Source organism: Stegostoma tigrinum, chromosome 5 (assembly GCF_030684315.1).
Source record: "Stegostoma tigrinum isolate sSteTig4 chromosome 5, sSteTig4.hap1, whole genome shotgun sequence".
NCBI lineage: Eukaryota > Metazoa > Chordata > Chondrichthyes > Orectolobiformes > Stegostomatidae > Stegostoma > Stegostoma tigrinum.
Genome location: NC_081358.1, coordinates 28,253,895 through 28,268,288, shown reverse-complemented (window position 1 = coordinate 28,268,288; position 14,394 = coordinate 28,253,895). Strand labels below are relative to the sequence as shown.

The window sequence follows — 14,394 nt, the reverse complement described above, 5'->3', positions numbered from 1 at the left end:
CCACCTTGACAGTGTCAGCCACAGCTCCATTAGTTTGTTGAGTATCACTCCCTTTGGGATTGTAATTTCACTAAATTCCTCTCTTCCCTGTGATGTTTTTCGTATCTCCCACAGTGAAGACAGACGTAAAACATTTTGTTCATTTCATATGCCATTTCCTCATTATTTATTATTGAATCTTGTTGAGAGGACCAATACTCACTTTATTTATTGTATTATAAACATTTGCAGAAAATCATTCTATCCATTTTTACATTTCTGGCTAACTTTCTCTCACATTCTAATTTCTTCCTCCTGATTAAACTTTTAGTCATTCTCTATCATTCTTTACCTTCCAACCAATTATCTGGCCTGCCACATATCTTTGCACAGTTAGATGCTTTTCCCTTAAGTCTGATGCTTCCCTGACTCTCTTTGGTTAACCACAGATGCTGGGTTTTTTCCCTTTTAAAATCTGTCTTTATAGCAGGGATATACTTGCTGAATATTCTGAAATTGCTTTTTAAATGTCTGCCACTGTGTCGATATTTATCAATTCCATAACCAAGCCTTTCACTGTATTTTACTGTATTATTCATTATTATACAGAAGCAACAATCAATTATCATATAATGAATATCATATATCCTTCAGTGTTCAGGACCCAAACCTTGTCACCTGAAGCCATGTCTCTGTAATGGCTATTAGATTGTGTTTATTTACTTCAACATGCACTATCAATTAATTTACTTTGTTATGAATTCTTCATATATTCAGACACAGTTTTGTATTTTTGTTATCTTTGTGACATCTAGACTTGATGATAATATTCCAATTTTTCCCTCTTACCATTCCTGCTTTTCTCTGACCCTTACTTCCCATATTATTGTTTCTTCTCTTAGCACGTCCCTAATCTTTGATATTCCACAACCTTCCACCTTTGATCCCTCATCTCCAGTATTTAGTTTTGCAACCTTCACAGCTTCCCTCGCATTGTGTAGGAACACTAGTCCCAGCACAGTTTCAAGTGTAGATTGTGCTGATAGTACAGCTCCCACTTTCTGCAATATTGCTACCTGTGGCCCACAACCAGAATCTACTTCTCCCAAACATGCCTTTTGGTCAATTATTCATCTCTCTAATTATATGTACTATATGCCAACTTGCACATAGCTCAGGTAATCAGAGTTCCTAACCTTTGAGACTCTGATTTTCAGTACAGTGCCTTGCTCAGCATACTCTCTATACAGAACTTCTTTTCTGGTTTTATTTAAAACACTGATACCTGCATGCATCATAATGACTGGATCTTCCCCATCCCACTGCAAGTCTCTTTTGAGCCCTGAGCATAAAGCCTGGGCTCATTTAATGGTCATTTCTCACCACCTCCTGTTGCACCCATTCACTAACCATGCTTACAGACAGCCCCATGCCAACTTAATGTCAACTCAGGTCCGCCATCAATGCCCCCGCCACCCCAATTCTAACTGATATCCCTGTATACTCATTCACTCAGTACAGGGAATGCAGTGAACCAATAGAGCCTATAATAAAATTGATATGTGTGGAGCTACTTAGAAAAAAGTCCCCATCCAAAATTTTTGCCAAAATTAAAGGCATTCCTACAAAGTTTTTACCGTTCCAATCAAACAGATCATTATCAGTTCATCATTGGATGCTAATTTTCTAAACCTATCACACATATTTCCAGTGTCAAAAGTTTAAAGTGAAATACCTGAACACATGATTGTATAAAGTATCTCGAAAACAAAACTGAATCTAGCACTGATCCTGGGAACACTATTTCCAATATTTCATCAATCCAGGCTCAGCAATTAGCAAAGCCGTAGGTTTCCAGCTGCTGATGCTCATTCTACATTACAATTAATTTATGTTGGAATTGTGTAATCAGCGTCCTACAAGGCTACATCAATAAATTAATATGCATTGTTGCCAACCATGTGAATGGCCTATAGGGTGAATATGTCTTAAAATGATAAACAATTTTTGACCAGCACTAACATATACGTCCAGACTGCGGAAAATGTCTCTAGCAGGAGATGGATCCTGCATTCTAAACAAACTAAACTTGAAAGTCCTTTTGGTTTTGCTGCATTTCTGCTTTCTTCAATTTCACTGCACCATGGCAGTAGTGGCTTGGTTTTCTTGCCAAAAGACATGCAGGACAGTTTGATTCAATTCATCCCAATGGGAGTAACCATCGGACTTACAGAGCAAGGACACAGCAACCTCATTATGTCTCAAGTCACAAACCCTCCACGATTGTTGTGAAATCTTCAGGAAGCACTGAGGCAGGACATTATCCAGATCCGCAAACCTGATCCAGGAAAAGGAGGCACAGACGGTCAGATTTTTGATCCAGTTTATCAGGGCGCCCTGCGAGATGGGCTGGATGACTCCGAAAATAGAAGTGAAGCAGTTATATGAGGGGATGGGCTGTACAGAAGGCTTGCCAAATGGCTGGAATAACAAGAGTAGGCACCAGAGTTGACTAAGCCACTTTGTTTGTCTATAGCATTATCTTATTTTTGATTATTTGTATTTATCTCTCTGCCTCAATTAGTCAGGTCATCTCTTCACTTGTTATTCACCTATTGACACTTTACTCACATTGTTTTCCACTTTTGATCACCTGCATGGATGTGTTATTCAGCCGGCTAACACTCCACTCACACTATTTGTATTTAACTGTTTACACCCTTAGTGATACTTGCTATTATCTCTCCACCTATATATTCTATGCATGCGTGCTTCCTTCCACTTCATGTGATGAAGCAGCAGCACTACAAAAGCTTGTGATTTTAAATAAACCTGTTGGACTCTAATCTGGTGTCATGTGCCTTCTGACTTTGGAGATGTAATTGCCATGGCCTCACTGTTACTGAATCAAAAGCCTGGAACTCCCTCCCTAACAACACTGCACTGTCCCTACACCTCAAGGAATACAGGAGTTCAAAAAGCAGCTCACCATCACCTTCTTAAGGAAATTAAGTATAGGCAATAATTTGCTAGCCTCACAAGAGATGCCACATCCCATGAAATAATAAAAATAAGCCTTTGGGGTGAGGATAAACAGCCAAGATTGTGATTTACATTGACACTGATGACATAGGAATGTAGAGGGATAAGATCCCAAAAGCAGTTATTTTGGGAATAGGTAAGGAAATTAAAAATAAGGAGGTCTAGAGCAATAGCATTCAGATAATTCACAATAACAAGTACTAGTGAGTGTAAAAATAGGAGGATTGAGAGGTCGAATATGTTGCTGAAGAATTGGAATGGGGGGAAGGCAACTTCTTGGTCAGGTGCGACCTGAAAAAGCCGAATGGGTTACATCTTAACAGGACTTGGACTAACAGCCTCAAAAAGAAAATTGTTAACGTTGTTTTTCAGGGAGATGGGAATCTGAAAGGCAGCTCAAATTGGAAGGAAAGAAAAATGGTAACCGGAAGTAGGAAAGTGCTAAATTAAGTTAGAAGGCAGGCAAAATAAAAGTATGCATGACCTAAGGGTAGAATGTGAATCAATGTCAAAAAGACAAAGTTGACAGCATTCCATCTGAATGCACGCAACATTTGCAACAAAATAGATGATTTATAGGCACAGGTAAATGTAAAAAGCTATGATCTAAATGCCAACATGGAAACATAGTTGCAAGTTGACTAAGGATAGGAACTAAATATTCAAGGATATTTATCATTTATGAAGAACAGATAAAGTAGGAAAGGTTGTGTTGCGCTGATAGTATGAAAAGGGTTTAGTACATTAGTACAGGCAGATTTCAGACTTGATGAAGAAAATGTGAAATCAGTAGAGGTGGAGCTAGGAAACAATAAGGACAGCCAACATTGATAAGAGTTATTGAGAAACGACCAAATATTAATGGTGGTGTGGGTATGATATTGATGATGAGATCAATTAGGAGAGAAGCATGTGATATGAGAGATACAATACGCATGGGAGACTTTAACATGCACTGAGATTGGGTAACCCTAGTAAGCACAAATGCTGTAGAGGATGAGCTTCTGGGTTGCTTTAGGGATGGTCTCCTAGGGCAATACATTGAGGAACCGGCTGCAGAACAGGTTATTTTAGGTACATTCTGACGTAATGAAAAGAAAAGCTAATCGATCATCCTGTGTAAATGAACTTCAGATGAGTGACTACTATATGATAGAATTCTATATTATGTTTTAAAATGAGGTTTCAATCTGGAGCAAGGGTGTTAAATTAAAATAAAAGAGGAAGTTATGAAGGTATGAGGGGCAAATAGGCTGAATTGAATTGGGAAAAAAAAACTTTAAAAGATACATATGATGGGACATAGACCATGCACAATCTTTAAAGAATTAGTACATAGTTTACAGGTTTTCCTTCAGGCTAAAAAATACCCCCAAAGTGCCGATCAAACTTAGTTAACAAGGAAGTTGTCCCCCGACAACCACACATCAACGAATACCAGTCACAATTGGACATAGAGCAGTTCTTCCGCCGCCTTCGCCTCCATGCCTACTTCTTCAACCGGGAGCCTAACCCTCCCTCCACTGACCTCTTCACCCGCTTCCAACACAAGTCCTCCTTCTGGACACCACCCCCAGGCCTCCTACCCTCTCTCAACCTCTTCATCTCTAACTGCCGTCGAGACATTAACTGCCTCAACCTCTCCACCCCTCTCACCCACTCCAACCTCTCCCCCGCAGAACGGGCAGCCCTCCGCTCCAACCCCAACCTCACCATCAAACCCGCAGACAAGGGTGGCGCAGTGGTAGTATGGCGCACTGACCTCTACATCACCGAGGCCAGACGCCAACTCTCCGACACCACCTCCTACCGCGCCCTCGATCATGACCCCACACCCGAGCACCAAACCATCATCTCCAACACCATTCATGACCTCATCACCTCAGGAGACCTCCCACCCACAGCCTCCAACTTCACTGTTCCCCAACCCCGCACGGCCCGTTTCTATCTCCTTCCCAAAATCCACAAACCTGCCTGCCCTGGTCGACCAATCGTCTCTGCCCCACCAAACTCATCTCCACCTATCTGGACTCCATTTTTTCCCCTTTGGTCCAGGAACTCCCCACCTATGTCCGTGACACCACCCACGCCCTCCACCTCCTCCAGGACTTCCAATTCCCTGGACCCCAACACCTCATCTTCACCATGGTCGTCCAGTCCCTATACACCTGCATTCCGCATGCAGATGGCCTCAAGGCCCTCCGCTTCTTCCTGTCCCGCAGGCCCGACCAGTCCCCCTCCACCGACACTCTCATCCGCCTAGCTGAACTCGTCCTCACCCTCAACAACTTCTCTTTTGACTCCTCCCACTTCCTACAGACTAAGGGGGTGGCCATGGGCACCCGCATGGGCCCCAGCTATGCCTGCCTCTTTGTAGGTTACGTGGAACAGTCCCTCTTCCGCACCTACACAGGCCCCAAACTCCTCCTCTTCCTCCGGTACATTGATGACTGTATCGGCGCCGCCTCTTGCTCCCCAGAGGAGGTCGAACAGTTCATCCACTTCAACAACACCTTCCACCCCAGCCTTCAGTTCACCTGGGCCATCTCCAGCACATCCCTCACCTTCCTGGACCTCTCAGTCTCCATCTCAGGCAACCAGCTTGTAACTGATGTCCATTTCAAGCCCACCGACTCCCACAGCTACCTAGAATACACCTCCTCCCACCCACCCTCCTGCAAGAATTCCATCCCCTATTCCCAATTCCTCCGCCTCCGCCGCATCTGCTCCCACGACAAGACATTCCACTCCCGCACATCCCAGATGTCCAAGTTCTTCAAGGACCGCAACTTTCCCCCCACAGTGATCGAGAACGCCCTCGACCGCGTCTCCCGTATTTCCCGCAACATGTCCCTCACACCCCGCCCCCGCCACAACCGCCCAAAGAGGATCCCCCTCGTTCTCACACACCATCCCACCAACCTCCGGATACAACGCATCATCCTCCAACACTTACGCCATCTACAATCCGACCCCACCACCCAAGACATTTTTCCATCCCCAACCCTGTCTGCTTTCCGGAGAGACCACTCTCTCCGTGACTCCCTTGTTCGCTCCACACTGCCCTCCAACCCCACCACACCCGGCACCTTCCCCTGCAACCGCAGGAAATGCTACACTTGCCCCCACACCTCCCACCTCACCCCTATCCCAGGCCCCAAGATGACATTCCACATTAAGCAGAGGTTCACCTGCACATCTGCCAATGTGGTATACTGCATCCACTGTACCCGGTGTGGCTACCTCTACATTGGGGAAACCAAGCGGAGGCTTGGAGACCGCTTTGCAGAACACCTCCGCTCAGTTCGCAACAAACTACTGCACCTCCCAGTCGCAAACCATTTCCACTCCCCCTCCCATTCTTTGATGACATATCGATCATGGGCCTCCTGCAGTGCCACAATGATGCCACTCGAAGGTTGCAGGAACAGCAACTCATATAGAATGAAGGTTGCTTTGGAGAAACTAGTGGGACTGAAGGTTGATAAATCCCAAAGGAACTGATATTCCAAAGCTCTGAATGTTCAAAGAGGTGGCTTTGGAGAATACCTGATATATTTATGATCATTTTCAATAATGTTATATATTCTAAAATTATTTCTGCATACAGGAAGGTAATAAATGTCATTCCACTATTTAAAAAGGGGCAGGAGAGGAAAGCATCAGGAACCCCAAATCTATTTGTCTGACATCAGCAAGAAGGAAGTAAAATGCTCGAATCTATTATAATGATGTGCTAAACGGACAATAACAATCTGATTGGACTTATTCAGCATGGATTCATGGAAGCAAAACTGTATTCGACAACCTGTTGTGAGGTCTTTGAGAATGGCACTAGCAGGATTGATAAAAGGAAGTAATATATTTGGATTTTCACAAGTTTTTTGATAAAGGACGATGGTTAGCAAAATTAAAGCACATGGGTAATATACTGGCATGGATTAAGGATCAGCTAATGGACTAATGTTGAGGCTTAGCAAAAGGTTAAGGAATATAAAATGCAAAAGTTCTACAGTAGAGCCAAACTTATTTGGTATTGAGTATTAACCTATTTGAGATTCACTTGTGCTGCTGGATAACCCATGGTTTGTGGGTAAGTTTGTGGTTTAAGTCGGAACAGAACAGAAATATGTCTTGACAATAAATACAAATTTCAGAACCTCTTCATCTTTGACTCTTCACTGTAAAAATTATCTTAACCTTCAGCCTCTTCATTGACAATCACTTGAGATAGATAACACTGCTATTTTATGTCATAACAAAGACGTCTCCACGGTTAGTGAAGGACTCCAGTTGATCAGGTGCCAGACACCAAATCATTTTGCTGCACTTGCTTTAGATTTGGTGATGACAAGACATTGAGGACATCACAGAGAGTTGAAATTCCACGTAAAATAGCAGAAGCAAGTCACTTTGTCAGCAATTTTCTTTACTCAGGCATCGGATGTGGGTGTTGCTAGCTCAGCCAACAATTACTGGCCATCCTTAATTACCCTGGAGAAGTTCGTGGTGAGCTGCCATCTTGAACTGCTGTCGCTCACTATGCCTGGATACGCCCGCTGTTAAAATGGGAAGTCCATGATTTTGACCCAGTGGCAGTGAAGGAATGACAATGCTGTTCCACGTCAGGATGGTGAGTGGCTTGGAGAGGAACTTGAAGGTTGTATCTGCTGTCTTTGTTCTTCCAGGTGCAGATCATGAGTTTGGAAAGTGCGTTGGAGGAGTCTTGATGAGATAGATTTATTAGATTTATTAGATTCCCTACAGTGTGCCCATAGTGTCAAGGCGTGTGTGGGTTACGGGAGGATGGGTCTGGGTGGGATGCTTCAAGAGGCGGTGTGGACTTGTTGGGCCGAAGGGCCTGTTTTTGCAACGCATCTTGTAGATGGTACACACATGAACAATTTATTTATTGTCATTTGTATTTTACAGTGAATAATACAACAAGGTACTGTGAAAAGCTTCAACAGAAGCCACAATCCGGCACCATTTTGAATAGTTTAAGAATAAAAAGGTGGAAGATATAGCTGAAAGAGAGTCCTGAGCTGGTTCACCAACGACACCTGCACTGGACTCACCAACATAGCAGTCGCCATCCTATAGACAGCATCTCCTTACCGCTGGGCCCACCTCACCAGTGCCAATGCCGATTCATGTGCTGAACACACGCTCGCCCCGCAACCTGACGTCCCTGGCTCTGCCGCTGCCTTGCCAATGCCAGGAGTCGCTGCTCTTGGCCTACTGCAATGGCGGGGGTTGCTGGCCCCGCTGACAGTTGAGGCTGCCATCTCACCGGGAGTCCCACTCCAGCCGCTCTCCTCCGGGATGTCACCTTGCCGGCGCCACCACCTTGGAAAGCCTACTGCCGCTGCCTCCAGTCGCCATGAGAAGCTGTGTCCGTCACCACCTCAGACCACCAGGGGGCGCCGCCATCCCATGCATGGCCCGCTTCAGTTGCCATGCTGATTTCACCAACTAACTCACTGCAAGAGACTTCAAAGGAAAGAATAACGAAAGGCAAAAATATGAAAGAAAAACTAAGTAAAAAGAAAGATAAAGAAACAAAGCATGCGGGAGCAGATGAGCCCTGGACACGGGCCTGCACACAGCTCTGCTACTCTGCCACCATTTTGATTTCCACATTGCTGTCTGTGTGTGACAGTAGGTGGTGAAGAGAATGAATTGCTTAGGGTGGTGGATTATATCACCATCAAGAGGGCTACTTTCTCCTGGACAATGTCAAGTGACTTGAATATCATTGGTGCTGTGTTGATCTAGGCAAGTGGAGAATATTATATCACACTCTTGACTTGTGCCTTGTTGATAGTGGACAGATACAGCAATCAAGAGTTGAGTTATCACTGCAGGATTCTCATCTTCTGACTTACTTTGTTGTCAAGGTCAATGGTAACCTCCAGGATGTTAGTAGTGGGGGATTCAGTGATGATAGCGCCATTGAACATCGAAGGCCAACGGTTGGAATCTCTCTTGCTTGAGATGATCATTGCTTGGCACTTGCAATACAATTTTTCAGTGCCATTGTCAATCTAAGTCTCAATGTTGTCCGGGTTTTCCTACATATAAACGTGAGCTGCTTCAAGGCTCATCAGGAATAGTGCTGAACATTGTGTAATCATCAACAAACAACCCTGTGTGTGAGCTAATGTGGAAAGGTCATTGATAAAAGGAACTGAGAATGGTTAGGCCTCGGACACTACCCTGAGGAACTTCCTGCAGAGTAGCGCTGCAGCTGAGATGACTGACCTTCTGGCAACCATTCCCATCTTCCTTTCTGTCTTGTATGACTCCAACCAGTGGAAATATTTCTCCCTGATTCTCACTGATACCAGTTTTGCTACAGTTCTTTGATACCCATTCAAAGCATGCAACAGCAATGAAACATTTCAAAAAAGGCATAACTGATATACCAAATTGCAAATTTGCTAGTTGAATCTCAAAATACTGACCTAGCAAGTCATTCAGTTCAACAGCATTTGGGGATGGACAAATACTGTTTGAACCAGCAAAGCCCATATCTCATGAACAAGGTAAAAAACAGAAATACAGTCAATTACTCAGCTCTACCTGGTCTCTTGCAGCCTTGTGTTGATATGTATCCCTGGCTTACTTTCTTGTGATCTCAGTCAATAGGGGATTTGGTGATGGTGGTGCCTTAGAAGATCATTGGCAGAGTTTTTGCTTGTTCAATAGCTTGTACATACTTGGATTGAATATCGTTTCTCAGCCAAAACCAGGTTGTCATTCGGGTTCTCCTGTGATTTGGGATGGGCTGTTTCACTACTACAGTAGCTGTGAATAGTCTGAACATTTTGTATTTGTAAGCATGTAGTCCTCATCATAACTATGATAGGGCAAAGACCATTAAAGGAGTAACTGAAGATGGGTGGGCCAAAATGCTTTCTTTGGGATTCTCACAACGATGTCTTGATGTGGTGTTAGCTAGCCACACAAAAAAAATCCCAGCCATCTTCCTTTGTGTCAGGGATGACAAAATAGACATATGACTGGTCTCAACACTCAGGCACCCAGTTCTTGTGTCTATATCTAGATTAAGGCTATGAGGAGGTCTGGAATCAAACAGTTCTACTATGATGGAATTTAGTCATTGGTGAACAGGTTACTCATAAGTAGTTGTTGCTTGAGTATGTTTTGGTGTTGCATTCCATTGGTTTATTAATTGTGTTTATCTCCAGCACTGAAGGTAGATGGAGGTAATGCCTTCACTCCATCTGTTAGTCTGTTTGCCTGTTGCAAAAACAGATGGCTAGGTCTCCCAACAAAACTTGGTACACAGGATGCAGCCCAAAGAAGATATAGATCCAATTTCTCGATTCTTCTGTGGGATCTGTCAACATGGGGAGGTAGGGTGCATTACCATTTTTAAAAAGACTATTGTTGATTGTTTTAGAAAGTCTGGACAGCTTCAGCAATCATTGCGGAATTTGTTAAAACGTGAGCAGATTATTCCAAGCAGGTTGTTCAACGTGCATTGGTCTAATTGTATGGAACAAAGCCATTGAGTTGTTAGAGGGGACAGTGAGGGAACATTTTAGTAAAAACAACCACAACACATCACTGTTTAAGTCTGTTCTGGAAAAGGAAAGAGGTGGTCTGCAAAACAGGTTTTGGATTGAGGGAAGGTACACATAAAATAAGGAACAATCCAGCCAAAGCACACTGGGAACAGCTACTTCCAGGTTAGATTAGATACCCTACAGTGTGGAAACAGGCCCTTTGGCCCAACAAGTCCACACCGCCCCTCGAAGTATCCTACCCAGACCCATCCCCCTATAACTCATACGCCCCTGAACACTATGGGCAATTTAGCACGGCCAATCCACCTAGCCTGCACATCTTTGGACTGTGGGAGGAAACCGGAGCACCTAGAGGAAACCCACACAGACACGGGGAGAACATACAAACTCCACACAGACAATCACCCGAGGTTGGAATCGAACCCGGGTCCCTGGCGCTGTGAGGCTACAGTGCTAACCACTGAGCCACTGTGCCACCTCAAGTCCTCACACTTATCTCACATCACATCACCAAGGTTAAAAAGCATCCTTTTTTCAGCAAGGACAATTAAATGTCTATAATTCATGTCCTTTGGTACCCTGAAAAGGGGCCTCTGAAATGGCTCAGCGATCCTCTCAGGTTAAGGGCAATTAGGGATGGGCAATGAATGCTGATTTTGTCAGCCATGCTCCATCCCATGAAAGAATAAAAAAAAACTTACCCTTCCATATCTATTCGCATAGGATCCTGTGAGCAAGGAGTGAAAAACAATGATTGTTTCATCCAAGTCCCATATGAACACTCGCTGTGTAGAGACAGAAAAATCAATGTTGTCCTCTGTACACTGAAAAATGATAACTCAATCAATAACTGTGAAACTAGAGGGAATTGTAGTTAAGTGCTACTAAGTCGTGACCCAGCATTCTACATTACTTACTAAAGGACTTTAAAAGTTGTACACCAGGGCCAGCAAAATCTATTGCTAAGTCACTCATCAAATGAAATAATGGTTATAGGTGACAGTACATTAATGCTTGACGGTTACTGTTTTAACTAATTCATACATTTAACAGATCATCTGTCAAGAGAATTAACATTAAAAAAAATCAATACTCAATTAACTGTTACCAAAAAAGAAAGTCACAAAAAGATTTTAAGCTATTTAACACATTCATTTTTCATGCATGTAACCTTCACTATTATGTTAGCGAATGTAGCCTTTATTGCTGCTCGTACATCATTTTCTATGGGGCTTTTTCCATTGCCTAGTTTTAATGGAATCAATATGTTAGCCTTACCTCAAGGTCAGTGTCTGGGGGAGGTGAAGGGTTATTATTTCTTCTGCCTCTGCCACGTGATTTTCCATCTGAAGCTCGACGCAATCGATCCAATTCTGAATCTTTAATGGATGTTGAAGAACTGTGGATTGTACCAAACTCTCCTGAAACGCAGAATCACTTTAAACTTTTAACAAAAGTATGTGAAGGAGTTTGTAAATCATTGCGTACGCTGACAATATGCAACCTTAAGGAATCTAAAATTCCAAGAGGAAGTTTGTGGACCGTGTATCTATTCCACAAGATTGTTGGGATAATACTGCAGGCTCATATTACATTGTAACTGGCTCAGAAGGAGAATATTAACATGTGTAAGGTTAGCAAGTGAATGCCCAATACATTTCCATGATATTCCACATTTGACCACTTCAATGGAGGAGTTAACCAGTTTAAAAAGTACATTGCAAGGGTTCTTTGAACAAAGCAATATATTTACTCACAAAATGGTTAAGTATCTGTTCTAAGCATTATTTTTCATACTGACAACAATAATTTCAAGGCTGTGCTTTGTTTTGCTTAGCTTGTAACTTGGAAAGTATTCACTGACTTCTTATGGAAAGTTCCATGCACATTCAAAAAGATTTCATTTGCTGCTGATAATGCTGTTGAATATGACACCTCCTGTATCATACTCCTCTATTTGAAAGTCATAGCCTAAATGCCAACATTCCATGCCTTCCCAATCACAGGCTGCATCTTCATTCTAGCTTCTCCTAATATGTCTACAAGAACACCCAGAAACGTCTGTCCCACCAGCTTTTTTATCCAACTTTATTTAAATAACATATTGCTTTCATATTCTTTCTGGCAGCGTTTTCCAGAGGCAGTAATGCAGAGACTCGAACAAACAGCTCTGCCAATCATCCAACCCAAACTTTGGGTCCGCTACGTGGATGACACCTTTGTCATCACTAAACAAAACAAATTAGAGGAAACCTTCAAGACCATCAATAATACCCTTTACTGGCATAACATTCACAAAAGAGGAGGAAAACAACAACAAACTGCCATTCCTAGATGTCACAGTAGAGCGAACAGCCAATGGGGAACTTCAAACCAGCGTCTACAGGAAAACAACACATACGGACCAAATACTGAACTACAGGAGCAACCATCCCAACACCCACAAACGAAGCTGCATTAGAACATTATTCCAACGAGCCACCACACTCTGCAGCACAGAGGAGCTACGCAGAGCAGAGGAAAATCACCTATACAGCGTATTCAAAAAGAATGGGTACCCTATGAACACAGTCCGCCGATTTCTCAGCAACAAACCCAAACAAAACAGACAAAACAGACAAAACGTGCCCAGAAACCATAACCACTCTCCCCTACATCAAAGACGTCTCAGAAATGACTGCCAGACTACTCGGACCACTTGGCATCACGGTAGCCCACAAACCCACCAACACACTAAAACAGCAGCTAATGAACTTAAAAGACCCTATACAGACAACAAGCAAAACAAATGTCATTTACAAAATACCTTGCAAGAACTGTGACAAACATTACATTGGACAAACTGGCAGAAAGCTAGACACCAGGATACATGAACATCAACTAGACACAAAAAGGCATGACCCACTATCACTAGTATCCTTACATACAGATGAGGAAGGACACCACTTTGATTGGGACAACACATCCATCCTAGGAGAATTCCTAGAAGCATGGCATTCCAACCGGAACTCCATCAACAAACACGTTGATTTGGAGCCCATCCACCACCCTCTGAGAAAAAGAACAGGAAATGACATCACCAACACAGGAAATGACATCACCAACCCAAGGAAACCTAACCAGATAAATAGAAAGCGGTACATAACACCAGCGCTTCACCGGAGGCTCACTGATGATGTTACCTAGAATGGTGACAAAACGTCTGAAAACGAACCTTCCAGCTCAGTGAGCAAACTCACATCCAGAACATTAACTCTGTTTTTGCCTTCACAGATGCTGCCAGACCTGCTGAGTTTTTCCAGCAACCTTGTTTTTGTTAGCTCGTGTACATTTGACCACATTGTCCAAATGATTGATATAGCTTGTGAATAGTTGATGCCCCAGCACAGATCCTGTGGCACTTCATCGTTACAGCTTACCAACGTGAATGAGACCAATTTATTTCTTATGAGTTCTGAGGAAGGGTCACTGAACCTGAAATGTTAACTCTGATTTCTCTCCACAGATGCTGCCAGACCTGCTGAGCCTTTTCAGCAACTGCTATTTTTATTGCTTCTCTGCTTTCAGTGTATACGACAATCGACAATGGTTTCATTGTCTTCATTAGACCCTTAATTCCAGATTCTTTATTGAATTCAAATTCCACCATCTGCTGTGGGGGATTTGAACCTTAGTGAACCAATCCTTTATCTATGCTACTATTTTACTGTCTGCTCTCTGACGAAATGCAGATTATGTCACATCCATAGGTTCCCCTTTATCCACCTTGCTTGTATATCCTTTAAAACAACTCCAATAAATCAGTTATATATGATTT

General features: G+C 43.0%; 1 protein-coding gene across 9 annotated transcripts in view; it reads right to left on the bottom strand.

Moving 5' to 3' along the window:
• The window catches only part of eya1 (EYA transcriptional coactivator and phosphatase 1), a 192,572-nt gene that overhangs the window by 79,206 nt on the left and 98,972 nt on the right, over positions 1-14,394 (bottom strand). For all 9 annotated transcript variants that reach the window (XM_059645872.1, XM_059645871.1, XM_059645869.1 and 6 more), the window contains 2 exons: positions 11,856-11,998; positions 11,279-11,362 (listed from right to left, as the gene is read on the bottom strand). In XM_059645872.1, the coding sequence (XP_059501855.1) occupies positions 11,279-11,362; positions 11,856-11,998 (227 nt within the window). The remainder of the gene's footprint in view (positions 1-11,278; positions 11,363-11,855; positions 11,999-14,394) is intronic.